Source organism: Pongo abelii, chromosome 12 (genome assembly GCF_028885655.2).
Source record: "Pongo abelii isolate AG06213 chromosome 12, NHGRI_mPonAbe1-v2.0_pri, whole genome shotgun sequence".
NCBI classification, from domain to species: domain Eukaryota; kingdom Metazoa; phylum Chordata; class Mammalia; order Primates; family Hominidae; genus Pongo; species Pongo abelii.
This window is the reverse complement of record NC_071997.2, coordinates 41,858,958-41,873,096: the sequence shown is the minus strand read 5'-3', so window position 1 is coordinate 41,873,096 and position 14,139 is coordinate 41,858,958. Positions and strand designations below refer to the sequence as shown.

Genomic DNA, 14,139 nt, shown 5'->3' with positions numbered 1-14,139 from the left:
CTGAGGTCAGGAGTTCGAGATCAGCCTGGGCAACATGGTGAAACTCCATCTCAAATAAAAATACAAAAATTAGCCAGGCGTGGTGGCAGGTGCCTGTAATCCAAGCTACTCGGGGTGCCAAGGGAGGAGAATCATTTGAACCCGGGAGGCGGAAGTTGCAGTGAGCTGAGATCATGCCATTGCACTCCAGCCTGGGGGACAAGAGCGAGACTTCATCTCAAAAAAAAAAAAAAAAAAAACAGAGACAGGGTCTCACTCTGTTGCCCAGGCTGGAGTGCAGTAAGGCAATCATAGCTCACTACAGTCTCAAACTCCTGGGCTCAAGGAGTCCTCCCACCTCAGCCTGCTGAGCAGCTATGACCATAGGCATGCACCACCATGTCTAGCTAATTTTTTTATTTCTAGTAGAGACCAGGTCTTGCCATGTTGCCAAAGCTTATACCACATTTTCTTTATCCATTCATCCATTGATGGACACCTAGACTGATTCCTTAGCTTGGCTATTGTGAATAATGCTGTAATAAAAAGAAGTGACAAAAGAAAGAGGAAAAGCATGTGGAAATGGCAGGAAATATGAGCAGACAGTTTATGGTATGATAAAGCTGAATAAATTGATATAGATTTTGATACTAATGCTTTTTTAATAACACCACTTTTGTAACAATGATAAGTAACAATAAAATAATAACCATAGTAGCTTAAAAAAATAAATAAATAAACATGAGGGTGCAGATGTCTTTTTGACATACTGATATCCTTTCTTCCGGATAAATGACCAGTAGTGCAATTACAGGATCATATGGTAGTTCCATCTGTAGTTTTTTGAGGAACTTCCATACCAGTCTTCATAGTGTTCCTGGACCAAACTGAGGGTTGGGCTGCTTATTCTCATGCCCAATAACGAGATGCAGATGAACTGGGAAAGAAGGGAGTTTATTTCTGTAACTGGGTACAGGGAGAAGGCCTGGAAAATATCACCACATCAACTCAAAATTACGTTTTCCAGGGATTATATACCTTCTAAGCTATATGTCTACATGTAAGTGTGCATTCATTTAAAGACATAAGTGATTAACTTCTTCTAATCTATAACTAAGATCTGAGTCCTGAGGACCTTCTTCTGGAGCCTCAGTAAATGCACTTAATCTAAGTGAATCCAGGTGCTGGGGTGATTATCCTTATTATCTTGTCTCCTGCTAAATCATGGAGGTTGGAGGAGTTCCTTCAGACCCCCAATAAACTTGTTTGTGGAGGTCTGGGGAATTTCTTAAGATCCCCAGTAAAACTTGTTTAATTCTAAATGGAGCCTGTTAAGAATTCCTTCATTATCTTGTCATGATTCAAGGCCCAGGAAAGGCCTGGGCAAAACTTCTGGTGGGCTTTTATTACATTCCAGCCTTTGTATGAGGGCACTGGCTCTATTAGCTTTTAATATTTAACTTAATCACTCAGTGCTGAAACAGTTGTTACAGAGGCCTGCATTAGGGAGACCTGGCCTGCCACAATAGTGGCTGTGATAGTTTAAATCCCCACCAGCAGTGTATGAGTTCCCTTTTCTCTGCAGCTTTGCCAGCATTTGTTATTTTTTGCCTTTTTGACATAGCCATCCTAAATGCAATGAAATGAAACCCGATTGTAATTTTGGTTTGCATCTCCCTGATGATTAGTGATGTTAAGCATTTTTTCATATATTTATTTGCTAGCCATTTGTATTTCTTCTTTTGAGAAATATGTTTAGATCACTTGTTCATTTTTTAATCGGATTGCTTGTTTTTTTGCTGTTGAGATGTTCCAGTCACCTTCTTGATAAAAAGGACAGACTCAGCTGGTATGAGACTTTTTGTCCTTTTCCCTTCTGCTTTTTTCTGCCTGGAATGCAAATGAAATGCCCAGAAGCACAGCAGCGGTTTAAGGAACCATGTGTTCTAAAAGCATACACTATAGATGTCAGAGCCAAGAGCCAGGTAATTGACTTTATCATGAAACCACTGTCTAATCCCAACCTGGTTGCTGTCAGACTGCTTGTTGTATGAGAAAAATACTCCCCTTTTGGTTACACCACTGAAGTAAGGTTTTCTGTTATATGCAATCAAATGTAAACCCCAACTGACATGGTGCAAAACAACGCTATAGAGTGTTACCAACATAATCATGTCAATCATGGTCAAAGGATAAAGACATGCATGGGAATTGAAACACCCAGTGTGGGATAATGGTTTTCTCTGGGTGGGAGTGAGGGGATGACACTGGAGAGAGGAACGACTGGGGACTTCCACTGTAGTGCTAATGTCTGACTTCTTATGTCAAGTAGTGAGTACACAGGTGAGTTTTATTAACTGTTATATCCTTTTGTGTATCCTAAATATTTTATAATAAGATGTGAGTATAAAGAGTAGGTGAGAGGAAAAAATATAATGGTAAAAAGGGAAAGGCCTTACTATTTACTGGTTGGCCCACCTGATTAGCTGTATCTCTTTCCACCAACAGGTCCTAAAATCCTAAGGGCACTTGGCTTAATGAATCTTCCAGCTCAACATTCTCACTTTGTCTAGGAATTGCCACCTCCCTTGGATAAGCATAATTAGCTTATTCCTACCCTCAATGGCCAGGTTCTGATACATACCCCTCCTGGAATGGGGTAATAGAGAGAGGCTCCCACCACTCCCCAAGAATCAGACATCAGACATACTGCATCAGTGGAGTGTAATGAAAGAGGTGGCACAGAATGGCTTGGACATACACAAGGCAGGGCCACAGCCCCAAAGATTGAGTCCACGGGTCCTGGGAACCTGAGCTTCTACCTTGTGAAAACGCTTCCTAGGTAGTTCTGAAGCATACCTCTTCTTGAGAACCCCTGTCATGAATCATTGTCTTTATCCTTATCTTCCCAGCCAGAATATTTAAGAGCGTTGCATTCTACAGTTTATACCACAAAATATTTTTTAAATTTCCAATTATAAAATGACATAATAATATTGAATGAATAAACTTTTGAAAACGACATCATTCTCCCTGATCCTGAAGATTTTGCTGTTCCCCCTCAGGGAGGATATACCCCACTCCATCCACCCCGGAAAAAGCTTAGTCCATCCCTCTGTCTCTCAGAACCCAAGAGCCCATACTCCCAGAAGATTTAGCAGGAAGAGGTCATATGTGTTTGGGGAGATCCAATATTCTCAGAAATATACCTCCATGTTTCCAGACTATTCTATTGCCCCAGATAAGAGTTGGAGGGGGTACTTACTGGAGGAACAGACAGCCCAGGTGGCAGGGAATGGCAACTGTCAACAGCAAAGAACCCACTAGCATCACTCTTTTTTTTGATACGGAGTTGTACTGTTATTGCCCAGGCTGGAGTGCAGTGGCACAATCTCAGTTCACTGCAACCTCCGCCTCCTGGGTTCAAGTGATTCTTCTGCCTCAGCCTCCCAAGTTGCTGGGATTACATGCATGCGCCACCACGCCTGGCTAATTTTTGTATTTAGTAGAGACAGGGTTTTACCATGTTAGTCAGGCTGGTCTCAAACTCCTGACCTCAGGTGATCCACCCACCTTGACCTCCCAAAGTGCTGGGATTACAGGTGTGAGCCACCATGCCTGGCTGCGTCACTCATTTTTAATGAAACTCTTCACACAGCCTCCATCTCCATTTCTGGGCTGATGCCTAAGAAAGTTCACACCCAGAGTCACGCACAGGGCTGAGGGTCAAACTCAGGCTGAGGCTCTGTGTCCCAAACTGCATGGGAGAAAGTATCCCTTCCCACTTCTCCCCTTTAGATGGAATCAGTGTTCTGCCCCAAAGAGGCCTAGAATCATCCATCTGCTTTCCCATTTGACAAGTGAGAATGTGGAGTTTTAGAAGGAGACACTATACCCCAGCTGTCCCTGCAGGTTCCTCTCAAAGCTAGGATGAGAACTCACATCTTTCAACTCCCAAAGTGGTTATTTTTTAAACTAAGAGTGAATCTAAAAAGCTTCTTTTTTTTATTTGCTCCAAAACTTTCAAAGAACATTGCTTTCATCACCAAATCTTCAAATCATGTGCCAGAATTGTAAAAAGGCTTAAAGGCTGGTTTCACTTCCTGTGTGGAGGCAGCCTGCCATTAATTGGAACAAGTGAAAAACTGGCCTCCAGGCACACACAACACTTGGGAAGTCCATGAATATTCATCACCTCACAGAGAATTCCCTAAGCGGCACAGTGACAGAAAACAACTTTCAGTTAAGTTTGAGTCTCCGTTCTAATATTCTCCACTAAGACAGCTTGTTCTTACTTGTGAAAGTGATCATTTTCAAAACCATAATGAAGCCAATCTACTATTGGTAGCTCTAACCACAAGGCCCTAAGGCTTAAAATAACAAAACCATTCCTTCTCCAAAATAAACAAGGCTTTCCTTTGTGTATCTAATGAGAGGCAAGACCACAGCTAAGGCAAGTTCTAAGATGTTTACTGTCCCTGAATGCTGAGGTATCTAGATCCTCAAAGAAAAAGCAGATTACACAAAAAAAGGGATCTGTCAGAAAGCATTTGCATAAGTGCCAACCTGAGATCTAAATCCAGAGGATGGACCCCTACTGGAGTGACCTAGGGCAGAGCACCAACCCTGTGATGATTGGATCTTGTTTTGAAGGGACCAACAGAAATACATGGAAGGCACAGAGTACAAGGAGAAATATACAAGTGTAAAATGTGCTGGCACAAAAATCCAGGCATTGAGCTTCTGAAATGAAATGGGGTTTCTCTAAGCACAAATATAAATGTTCTTAGCTTTTGGTGTAATTTTATTCCAAACATAAAGCCAACATCTGTTCTCTCTTTCTCTCTCCCTCTGCCCCTTCTCCCTGCCTGCCACCTCCAAGACTCATGGAAAATCCATTTACCATTGAGTGAAAGAAGCACTGATAATTGAAGAACTAGCCAAGAAGGATGAAATAAAATGCTTTAGAATTGAGTGTAGGTTTCTGGCTGGGCACGGTGGCTCACGCCTATAATCCCAGCACTTTGGGAGGCTGAGGTGGGCCAATCACCTGAGGTCAGGAGTTCGAGACCAGCCAGGCCAACATTGTGAAATGTTGTCTCTACTAAAAAATACAAAAATTAGCCGGGTGTGGTAATGGGTGCCTGTAATCCCAGCTACTCGGGAGGCTGAGACAGGAGAATCGCTTGAACCCAGGAGGTGGAGGCTGCAGTAAGCTGAGATCACGCCACTGCACTCCAGCCTGGGTGACACAGTGAGCCTCCATGTCAAAAAAAAAAAAGAACTGAGTGTAGGTTTCTCAGTGAATGTTCAAGACATGGTCACCCTTTCTTCCTTTATCACTCTGAAACACCAGGACCTGAGGAGGTGACCTGGCCATAGCAGCCCAGGGTTTCACATGCTAGCCATGTCCCTAGATCCTGGTGCCTGACAGAGGCCCCGAGAGTGAAAATGTGGCAGCTCCCATGAAGGGAGGGCTGTCCAGCTGCAGAGTCTCACAAAACTAGGGAAGATCTAGGCCCTCCCTTCCTGTGGCTAAGAATCTTTCACCCAGTTCAACAGCCATGGTTCAGACAGAGAAAACTAAGGCCTAGGAGGGAGGAAGTGCCAGGATGGCAGGTATTCTTAGTATCCTTGTTCTCCAAAAGGGGCCTGCTGATCCTAATGGAATTCTCTGCCCCTGCCAGGCTGCATTTTTAGCACTTCAGCTGGAGGCAGGAGTGGGAGACATAGAATGAAAAGAGAGGGAACTGGTTTAACTCCGGTCACGGGTTAGCCAATGCCCAGAGTGCCAGAGGGAGAGTAATCAGGGCTCCCTCTCGGGCACCTGAGGGTTGGCTCACCCATGCCATTAAGCAGGAAGCACCAGAAGCCAGGAGTGCACCTGGGGCCCTTTCCATTTCCTACAAGACCACCTGCAGACACATACGCCTGTACACGGGATCTACTCTAAGAATCAAAGCCTCATTTTCTCTATGTTACAGCCAACTGACCTCATTGGGAAAACCTAGCTCGATGTGGTAAAAAGGAAAAGAATTTTCCTTTTTATTACAGGTGGTTCACTCCTGTAATCCCAGCACTTTGAGAGGCTGAGGTGGGTGGATCGCAAGTTCAAGACCAGCCTGCCCAACACGGTGAAACCCTGTCTCTACTAAAAATATAAAAATTAGCCCGGTCTGGTGGAGGGCACCTGTAATTCCAGCTACTCGGGAGGCTGAGGCAGAGAATTGCTTGAACCCAGGAGGCGGAGGTTGCAGTGAGCCGGGATCGCGCCATGTGCACTCCAGCCTGGGTGACAGAGCAAGACTCCATCTCAAAAAAAAAAAAAAAAAAAGAATTTTCTGGATGTTTACACTCAAAAACCCTAAAACAAAACAAATACAAAAAATAAAAAATAAAAAAATATAAACCACACCCAGTTTGGAAAAGAGTTATGTGGGAAAAGTTGAACAGGAACTGGACTTCATTTTTATACCTTCCTGAGAGGCACATGACAGGAAGCTATTCCTGTACTATGTCAAGTTTGAACTCCATAAGGGAAGGTATGGGGGCAGGGGTAGGAGGGGAGTGGCAGTCAGGGCAGGCCCTGCTTCTCTGGAGAACTGCTTGGTCCTGGGTGGGTTTTGCTGAAACTACTAGGAAACAAAAACCTAAAGAGCTGCAGCAAAGGACTTGGGCACTCTAGGGCGACACCGGAGGGCCCCTTCACCAAAGCATTCTGAACAATGGAGGGTGGACCATTCAGGATACACTTCAGTAAGAAAAGAACCCTCCTCCCAACACCTTTTGTCTAGGAAAAACATTTCCCCCAAACTTGAGTTCAGAAGAATGGAGAAAAACCACTGGTAATAATGGCAAATATATTTTAAGCACATATCACCTGCCATGAGCTCATTACGTCCTCCTAACAATTCTATGAAAAGAGCCTCCCACTGTACCCAAAAAGGAACAGAGGTCCTGGAAGTTAACCACCACCCCCAAAGCCCCAGAAGCCAGTCCCGGTTAACACTTTCATTCCAGTCCCCAGAGGCATAGTGTGCCTCACACAGTGTGAGCCCCCTTTCAGTTTTCATAATAATTAACCTCCTGCTGAGAAACATACCAATTCAGAGCCATGTGCTTTGGGTTAAGATTAAACTAATGACAAGGGCCAAAGTCAAGGCACCCAGGGCTACCTGTCCCTGAGCAAGGAGTTGTTAGAACTGTGTTTAACATGAAAAATTACCTTCTGACATTTTTTTTTCTAGTTGGAATAGTTAAGACAATATAAAATATGTTTGGGGTTAATACAGTCCAAAAATCTGTCTGGTTTTAATTGACTAGCTCCTCCAGTAATGAAATCACATTGGCATCACAGCAAAATAAAAGATTGTTTTCTATTAACCAAGCCCCGAATGTGAGGGCATGGGAGCTCCAGCAATTCTGTTTCTGGAAAAGCCAGCAGGAAAAGAGAAGGGTGAGGAGCACCTGGCAAGACATGCAGGGGCTTGGTTCTTTCATGCTGTGCTCTGTTACTCACTGAGCAACAGTATGAGCTCCATGTTGTGTTGGCAGTGAACAAGACAGCGTTCTTGCCACCAAGAGCTTACCTTGTAGTGGGGGGACAGTGGAGGAAAACGAGTAAACAAAAAGGTAAGGCTGGGTGCCATAGCTCACGCCTGTAATCTCTGCACTTTGGGAGGCCGAGGTAGGCAGATCACCTGAGGTCAGGAGTTCGAGACCAGCCTGGCCAACATGGTGAAACCCTGTCTCTACTAAAAATACAAAAATTAGCCAGCTGCGGTGGCAGGTGCCTGTAATCCCAGCTACTGGGGAGGCTGAGGCAGGAGAATCGCTTGAACCTGGGAGGTGGAGGTTGCAGTGAGCCGAGAATGTGCCACTGCAAGACTCTGTCAATAAAGAAAGAAAGAGAGGGAGGGAGGAAGGGAGGGAAGAAGGAAGGAAGGAAGGAAGGAAGGAACGAACTGATCAGGTTGTGAGAAGCATTATCAGGAAATTAAATTTAAGGGATAGTGGGGTGTATGCATATGATACTTTGGCAGGGGGTGGTTATTGGGGAAGGCTTCTCAACGAGAACCTCTCAACTGAAACCCAAAGGATGAGAAGAAGCCAGCATGCTGAGATCTTGGGGAAAAGGTTCCAACCAGAGGGAACAGTCACTGCAAAGGCTGCTCAGGCCCTAGAAAGAAGACACAGGTGGCTGGAGTGGTGGGAACAAGAGGGAAGTGAATGGAAGTGGGTCAAAGAGGTTCGCTGTGAGTCTCTGCAAATTCTAGTAGGGAACAGGAAGCCACTGGAAGATTTTCAAGTGGAAAACACAATCAGATTCGTTTCCAAAATCTCATTCTGGCTATTATATGGAAAGCGGCTGTTTCACATGTGTGTTCAAGGTCCCAGCTTAGTTTTTCTACCCGGCAGCATGTTCCCAATTCACAGGCATAAAAAGATTGAAGCTCTTCTTGACCAATGCTGACTAGTAACTCACTGGCCCTTCTCCTACAATTATCTGGAAATTATTTCAAAAATTAAGATTTAAAAATATAATTATTGGGGGGGCGTGGTGGCTCATGCCTGTAATCCCAGCACTTTGGGAGGCCAAGGCAGGCAGATCACCTGAGGTTGGGAGTTTGAGACCAACCTAACCAACATGGAGAAACCCTGTCTCTACCAAAAATACAAAATTAGCCAGGCGTGGTGGCGCATGCCTGTAATCCCAGCTACTCAGGAGGCTGAGGCAGAAGAACTGCTTGAACCCAGGAGGCGGGAAGTTGCGGTGAGCCGAGATTGCGCCATTGCACTCTAGCCTGGACAGCAAGAGCGAAACTCTATCTCAAAACAAAAAAACATAATTATTGTTAATTTTTTAAAAATTGTATTCAGCTGTGCATGGTGGCTCATGCCTATAATCCCCACACTTTGAGAGGCTAAGGTGGGAAGATTGCTTGAGCCCAGGAGTTCAAGACCAGCCTGGGCAACATAGTAAGACCCTGTCTCTACAAAAAATAAAAAATCAGCCAGGCATGGTGGTATGTGCCTGTGGTCGTAGCTACTTGGGAGGCTGAGCTCGGAGGATCACTTGAGCCCGGGAGGTTGAGGTTGCAGTGAGCCGTGATGGTGCCACTGCACTCTAGCCTGGGTGGCAGAATGAGACCCTGCCAAAAAAAAAAAAAAAAAAAGAAAGAAAGAAAAGAAAAGAAAAGAATTTCACTCAGCACTTTAATGGGTCAGAATAATTTTCTAAAAAGTATTCATTTTTAAAATACGCACCATGTACTTTCAAAAAGCATTTGAAGCCTTTGGAATAAAGCTCACAAGCAACAGAACAACTTAAAAGTTCCCTCTGGGAAGATGTTTACAATATACTGGAATACATGTTACAATATCAGTTTAGAAGAGAAATATTAACATTAAAGAATCTCAAAAGCCTAATTTACTCTAAGGGTTGAGTTTAGCTGCACACATAGCCTCATCATGAGCTAAGTCCTCATAATGCATTCATTTTTATCCACATTTATATTTATCTTGCTCCATCCTCTCCCTGGCCCTTCAGAGAGCCACCGCTTGCCTCATTTTGCTGCTCAATGGCACCCCCATCAGAGACTGAGCAGAAAGGAAAGACTGGAAAGCCTCGAACTGCTCCTGGTTTGGCAGTTCCAGTTCTGTGTGTGCATGTCTTTGTGAGACGTGTGGTGTGTATGTGTGTTGGGGGGCAGAGGGGAATTCCTGGGTTAAAGTGATGCTTAAATTTTATTTATCCATTCTTCTATACTTCTACAGTGTAGAATCTACACACATTCTCATTATCTCTCTCTCTCTTTCTGTCTCCCCTGTGTGGTCAGCAAAGCACTCAGACCCACAATGTGTAATAGGAAAATCTTAAAATTAGATGAAGAGTCTAATTTCCATGTTTAATTTCTTCATACAGCACTCCTTTGTGCTGTAATTCTGCCAGTGAGAATCCCATTCTTTAAGCTTTTCAGAGGGTGAGATGTAAAACTGTCAGACATCTCACAGGTAAAGTTCAAAACAAAAAGCAAAAAGTGCAAGAAGAACAATTGGTGAAACTTTTCATTCTTCCAGCTGGGTGGATTTTAAAAGGCCTTTTTATGATTGTCTGATTAAAGTTGATTGTTGGCTACAAAAATTTGTTATTACAGCCTTTTAAAATTTTAGAAAAACAAAAGCACTCCAATTTTTAAGTATTTAACACAAAACTATTGTTCCCATTACTTTCTCCATAGTTCTCACCACATTCACTACCTCCAAGACTATTCACGGCCAGCCCTCACTAGCAGCAACAAATAACAGATTTGCAGCAGATTATGAAAAATGGGTCTGGCAGAAATGCTGAGGAATTTTTGGAGGTTTGGTGGAGGGGGGCAGTGGAGAACTGAACTGCTTTAGTTCTTTGCCTGGTTTTTGGCTCTTAAAGTTTGTTTCAAATTGCTATGTTGCCCCAAATTATAAATTGCTTATGCAATTTAACGTGCAGAAAGTGGGTGCACTGCTTAATAATTTTTCATTTGAGTAAATGAGCTTTCAAAGGAAAATCTCAAAGGAAAAACTTATAAGTAACTTACTTGACTATAAATTGAGCTTTCCAGGTATTCCTAAAAAACATCTTTGACTATAATAGGTGAAGGCTAGTCAAGTGCATTCTCGACCAAAAGAGAGAAAATCTACATTCTGAATGGAAATAGAAACCTTTTAGCTAAGAGAAAATACTTGGAATGTGTTTATTTAGCATTTTGCCCTTTCTTTTTCTTTTGGGTAAAGCCTGGTAAGTTTATTCCAGCCTCCTCAAGAAGTGCATCAGCGATCAAACTTGAAATCTGTTCATCACTCACTCCCCAAATAAGCTGTTCAAGCAGAATGAAACCGGCCTTCCTTGCCTCCACTTATCAATCCAGCATGTTGCATTAAAATGCCGGAACAAGCCGGGCGCCGTGGCTCACGACTGTAATCCCAGAACTTTGGGAGGCCAAGGCGGGCAGATCACGAGGTCAAGAGATGGAGACCATCCTGGCCAACATGGTGAAACCCCGTCTCTACTAAAAATACAAAAATTAGCCGGATGTGGTAGCGCGCTTCTATAGTCTTAGCTACTCCGGAGGCTGAGGCAGGAGAATCGCTTGAACCCGGGAGGCGGAGATTGCAGTAAGCCGAGATCGCGCCGCTGCACTCCAGCCTGGCGACAGAGCGAGACTCGGGTCTCAAAAAAAAATTAAAAAAAATAAATAAATAAATATAAAAAAAAAAAGCCTGTAACAACACTTGGCTGCATCCAGATAAACGTAAACGCTGCCGAGCACTGTAAGTTCTGTTCTGCCATAACAGGAGTAAAAAGAATGCTCCCCTTTTCCCACACTCTCTGGGTGCCCCTAAAAAGGGATACTAATAATGCCCGTAACGGCCCATTGGGAGCAGCCAGGACTGCCGTCCCTCCCTGGCCGGACGCTCGGCCTCGGTCTATCGCGGCTCCCGGACTGCGACTCCGACTCCCGCAGCCCGTTCGTTCGCTCCGCGCCGGTCCCTCGGGAGACCGGATCTGTGGCCCCCGGAACTCCGGCCAGAGCGGGGCCCCACCATGCAACTCTAGTGGAAAGTTCTCGTCGAATTCCTGCTACCTACGTTCCACTCGTAGGAACTTCGGCACTTGTAGCGCGCCCGGCCGAGCTCGATTTCCTCCTCGGCGGTGAAGAGAGGAGGCTGCAACGCCGGCCCCGACTCGGCTTCACCACGATGCGCACCCACAAGCCGGGCTGGGTACCCTCGGGACGCTTGAGGCGCCGCGGTCAGTGGACGGTAGGTTCGCCTACGCCCCTTCTCCGGCACCGCAGTGGGTGGAGGGTGTTTGCAAACTTCTGCAGCAGCCAGGCGCGCCCCTGTGAACACGCTCCCTCCCCTGAGCCCCCTGCTTCCTCCTGGGAGCCCCCACCCCCTCGCCTGGCTCCAAGCCGGGCGCACTCACCTCTACTCCAGAGCGCGGGGAGGAAGAAGCCCAGCAGCAGCGGCAGCGGGGCCGGCCCCATCCCGGGGCTGCGGATCTGTAATTTCTCTCCGGACGGATGGACAGATGGACGTCCCGAACCTGCCCTGTCGCCGGCCAAGCGCGCCAGCGAAGCTCCCTGTCCAGGCGACCCCGGCAGTGAGTGCCGAGTGGCGGAGCCAAGCGGCCGGCGGGAGGCGCCGAGGGCTGGAAGGGGCGGGCCGGGGGCCGAGCCGAGGCCGACAGGGGCTGGAGGAGAGGAGCGGGCAGGGGGGCGAAACCCGGCGGGCCCAGCAGGTTGGGGTGGGAGGGGGCGGGAGGACGAGGGGGAGGAGGGGCGTAAAGGGGAAAGGGAGGGGGTTGGAGAGGAGGGGCAGGCCGAAGGCCACCGCTGCGCCGACGGCGGGGAAGGGGGCGGAGAGGAAGGGGAGGGGGCTGAGAGACCCGGAGGGAGCTGGAAAGAGAAGTGAAGGGGAGGGGTGGACTGGAGGTCCACAGGAGACAGCTCTGGCCGCTGCGCGGGTCCGGAGCCCCACACGTGTGGGTGGGAGATAGGGAAGGACAGAAGGTGGGAGAGGAGTAGAGGATGCCCGAGGCAGCCCCCAGACCCAAGAGGAGGGTCCAGAGGCGCCCCCGCATTCCAGGCTTGGCTGACACAGAAAACCGTGGCAGCGCCGCTCCCAGAGGCCAAGGCCACGGCGGCAGCGCTCCCTGCCGAACGCTCCTCCACATCCATTCCACTCGCCGCCGAGCGCCTCCTGGGTACGGGGCCCGAGGTGCGCGACACGGCCCTGGCGTCGAGGAGCTCACCACTCCGGCGGGAGGGGTTCCTGGGGAAGGACGCTTTGCCGTGGCTCCGTGACGAGCCAGAGAGAGGTGACACTCAAGGAGGGAGATAAACGTGAATGACAAAGTGCAGAGCAGGAGTGGGAAGAGGGGGAACCGCAGCACGTTACTATCATGGACCTCCACAAGGTGTGCAGGGTCCAAGAGGCAGTAGCAGAGAGTGAATCGTAAGAAAAATGTAACTACTTACACTAATAATGGCAACAGTAACTTAATTTATATACATAGTTTCTTAAAGGTAACACTTTTAGAATGAATGTATTTTAATGTGGTCCCTTTAACAACATAACATGAGCCAAATCGTGTCCCTCTGCTCAAGTCTCCCCAAACCTATCAGTGGTTCCTGCTGTCTCTGCATAAGCCAAGGTTCTGCAGTGGTCTACGAGGTTCTATGTGACCTGGTCCCCTTTTCTCTTTGGCCTCATCTCCTTATGCCTCTTCCATTTACGTTGGTCTCGTCAAGCGGTCCCTTGACCCCTACACTGGCTGGACACTTCCCGTAGATTTGGCTACGGGAAGGAGACAAGCAGCCCAGATGGGTTTAGACAGGTTATTACTTACACCGACAGCAAAAGCAAAATCAGTGTGGTGTCAGCTCCATGCATCCTTAGGCCCACAGGATAACACCAAACTGGAAGGGTCAGTGTTATTCTATGGGTCTACATGATTTAACAAAAATAAATAAATAAATAAATAAATAAATAAATAAGACAACATGAGCCCTGCCGTTGAGTAGCCAAGTCTAAATTACACCAAGCAGTTTTACAGACTTCACAGGAGCCTGCCGCTGTATGCTTGGAGGGAAGCGGGCTGGGAGGTGGAGGGAGAGATATGGAAAGTCCTGCAGTCAACTGAAACGTTGGAGAAGGAAGAGAAATGGCCTTGCAGCAGTCTCCCATGAGGTAGGGACAGGAAACTGCCTACCAGTGGCTCCTCACCAGGCTTACCTATCCTTGCTTTAGGGGAAATCACAGGGCAGTCCAAGGAGACTTGGGTCAGACCGTGGTCATACCTTGCCTACATGGCCTCGAGAGATGTGCAAGATTGCCAAGAACACCTCAGCAGAGCTGTTCTCCTGCAATTTCCTTGCTATTGCTCACATATACCAAGCACTTCTCCGCCGAAAGGTTTTGCACTGGCTGTTCCCTCTGCCTGAAATGCTCTTCCCCTAGACACACAGCTTCCCAGTTGGCTCTCCTCCCAGTCAGCTCAAATCTCACTTTCTTGTTGAGGCCTGCCTTGTACAATACTCTTCAGCTATCTACCGGTGTTTGATATACCACCCCAAACATAGTGGGAGTAAAATGTCAGCCATTTTATTAGAT

At 46.7% G+C, this 14,139-nt stretch overlaps 1 protein-coding gene across 2 annotated transcripts in view; it reads right to left on the bottom strand.

Annotated features, from left to right (window-relative positions):
- Positions 1–12,180, bottom strand: part of MERTK (MER proto-oncogene, tyrosine kinase) — a 135,320-nt gene extending 123,140 nt beyond the window's left edge. Inside the window, exon 1 of one of the 2 annotated variants that reach the window (XM_024241878.2) lies at positions 11,951–12,180. In XM_024241878.2, coding sequence (XP_024097646.2) covers positions 11,951–12,011 — 61 coding nt within the window. In that variant the 5' untranslated portion in view covers positions 12,012–12,180. 2 annotated transcript variants of the gene reach the window in all.
- Between the last annotated feature and the right edge of the window lie 1,959 nt (positions 12,181–14,139).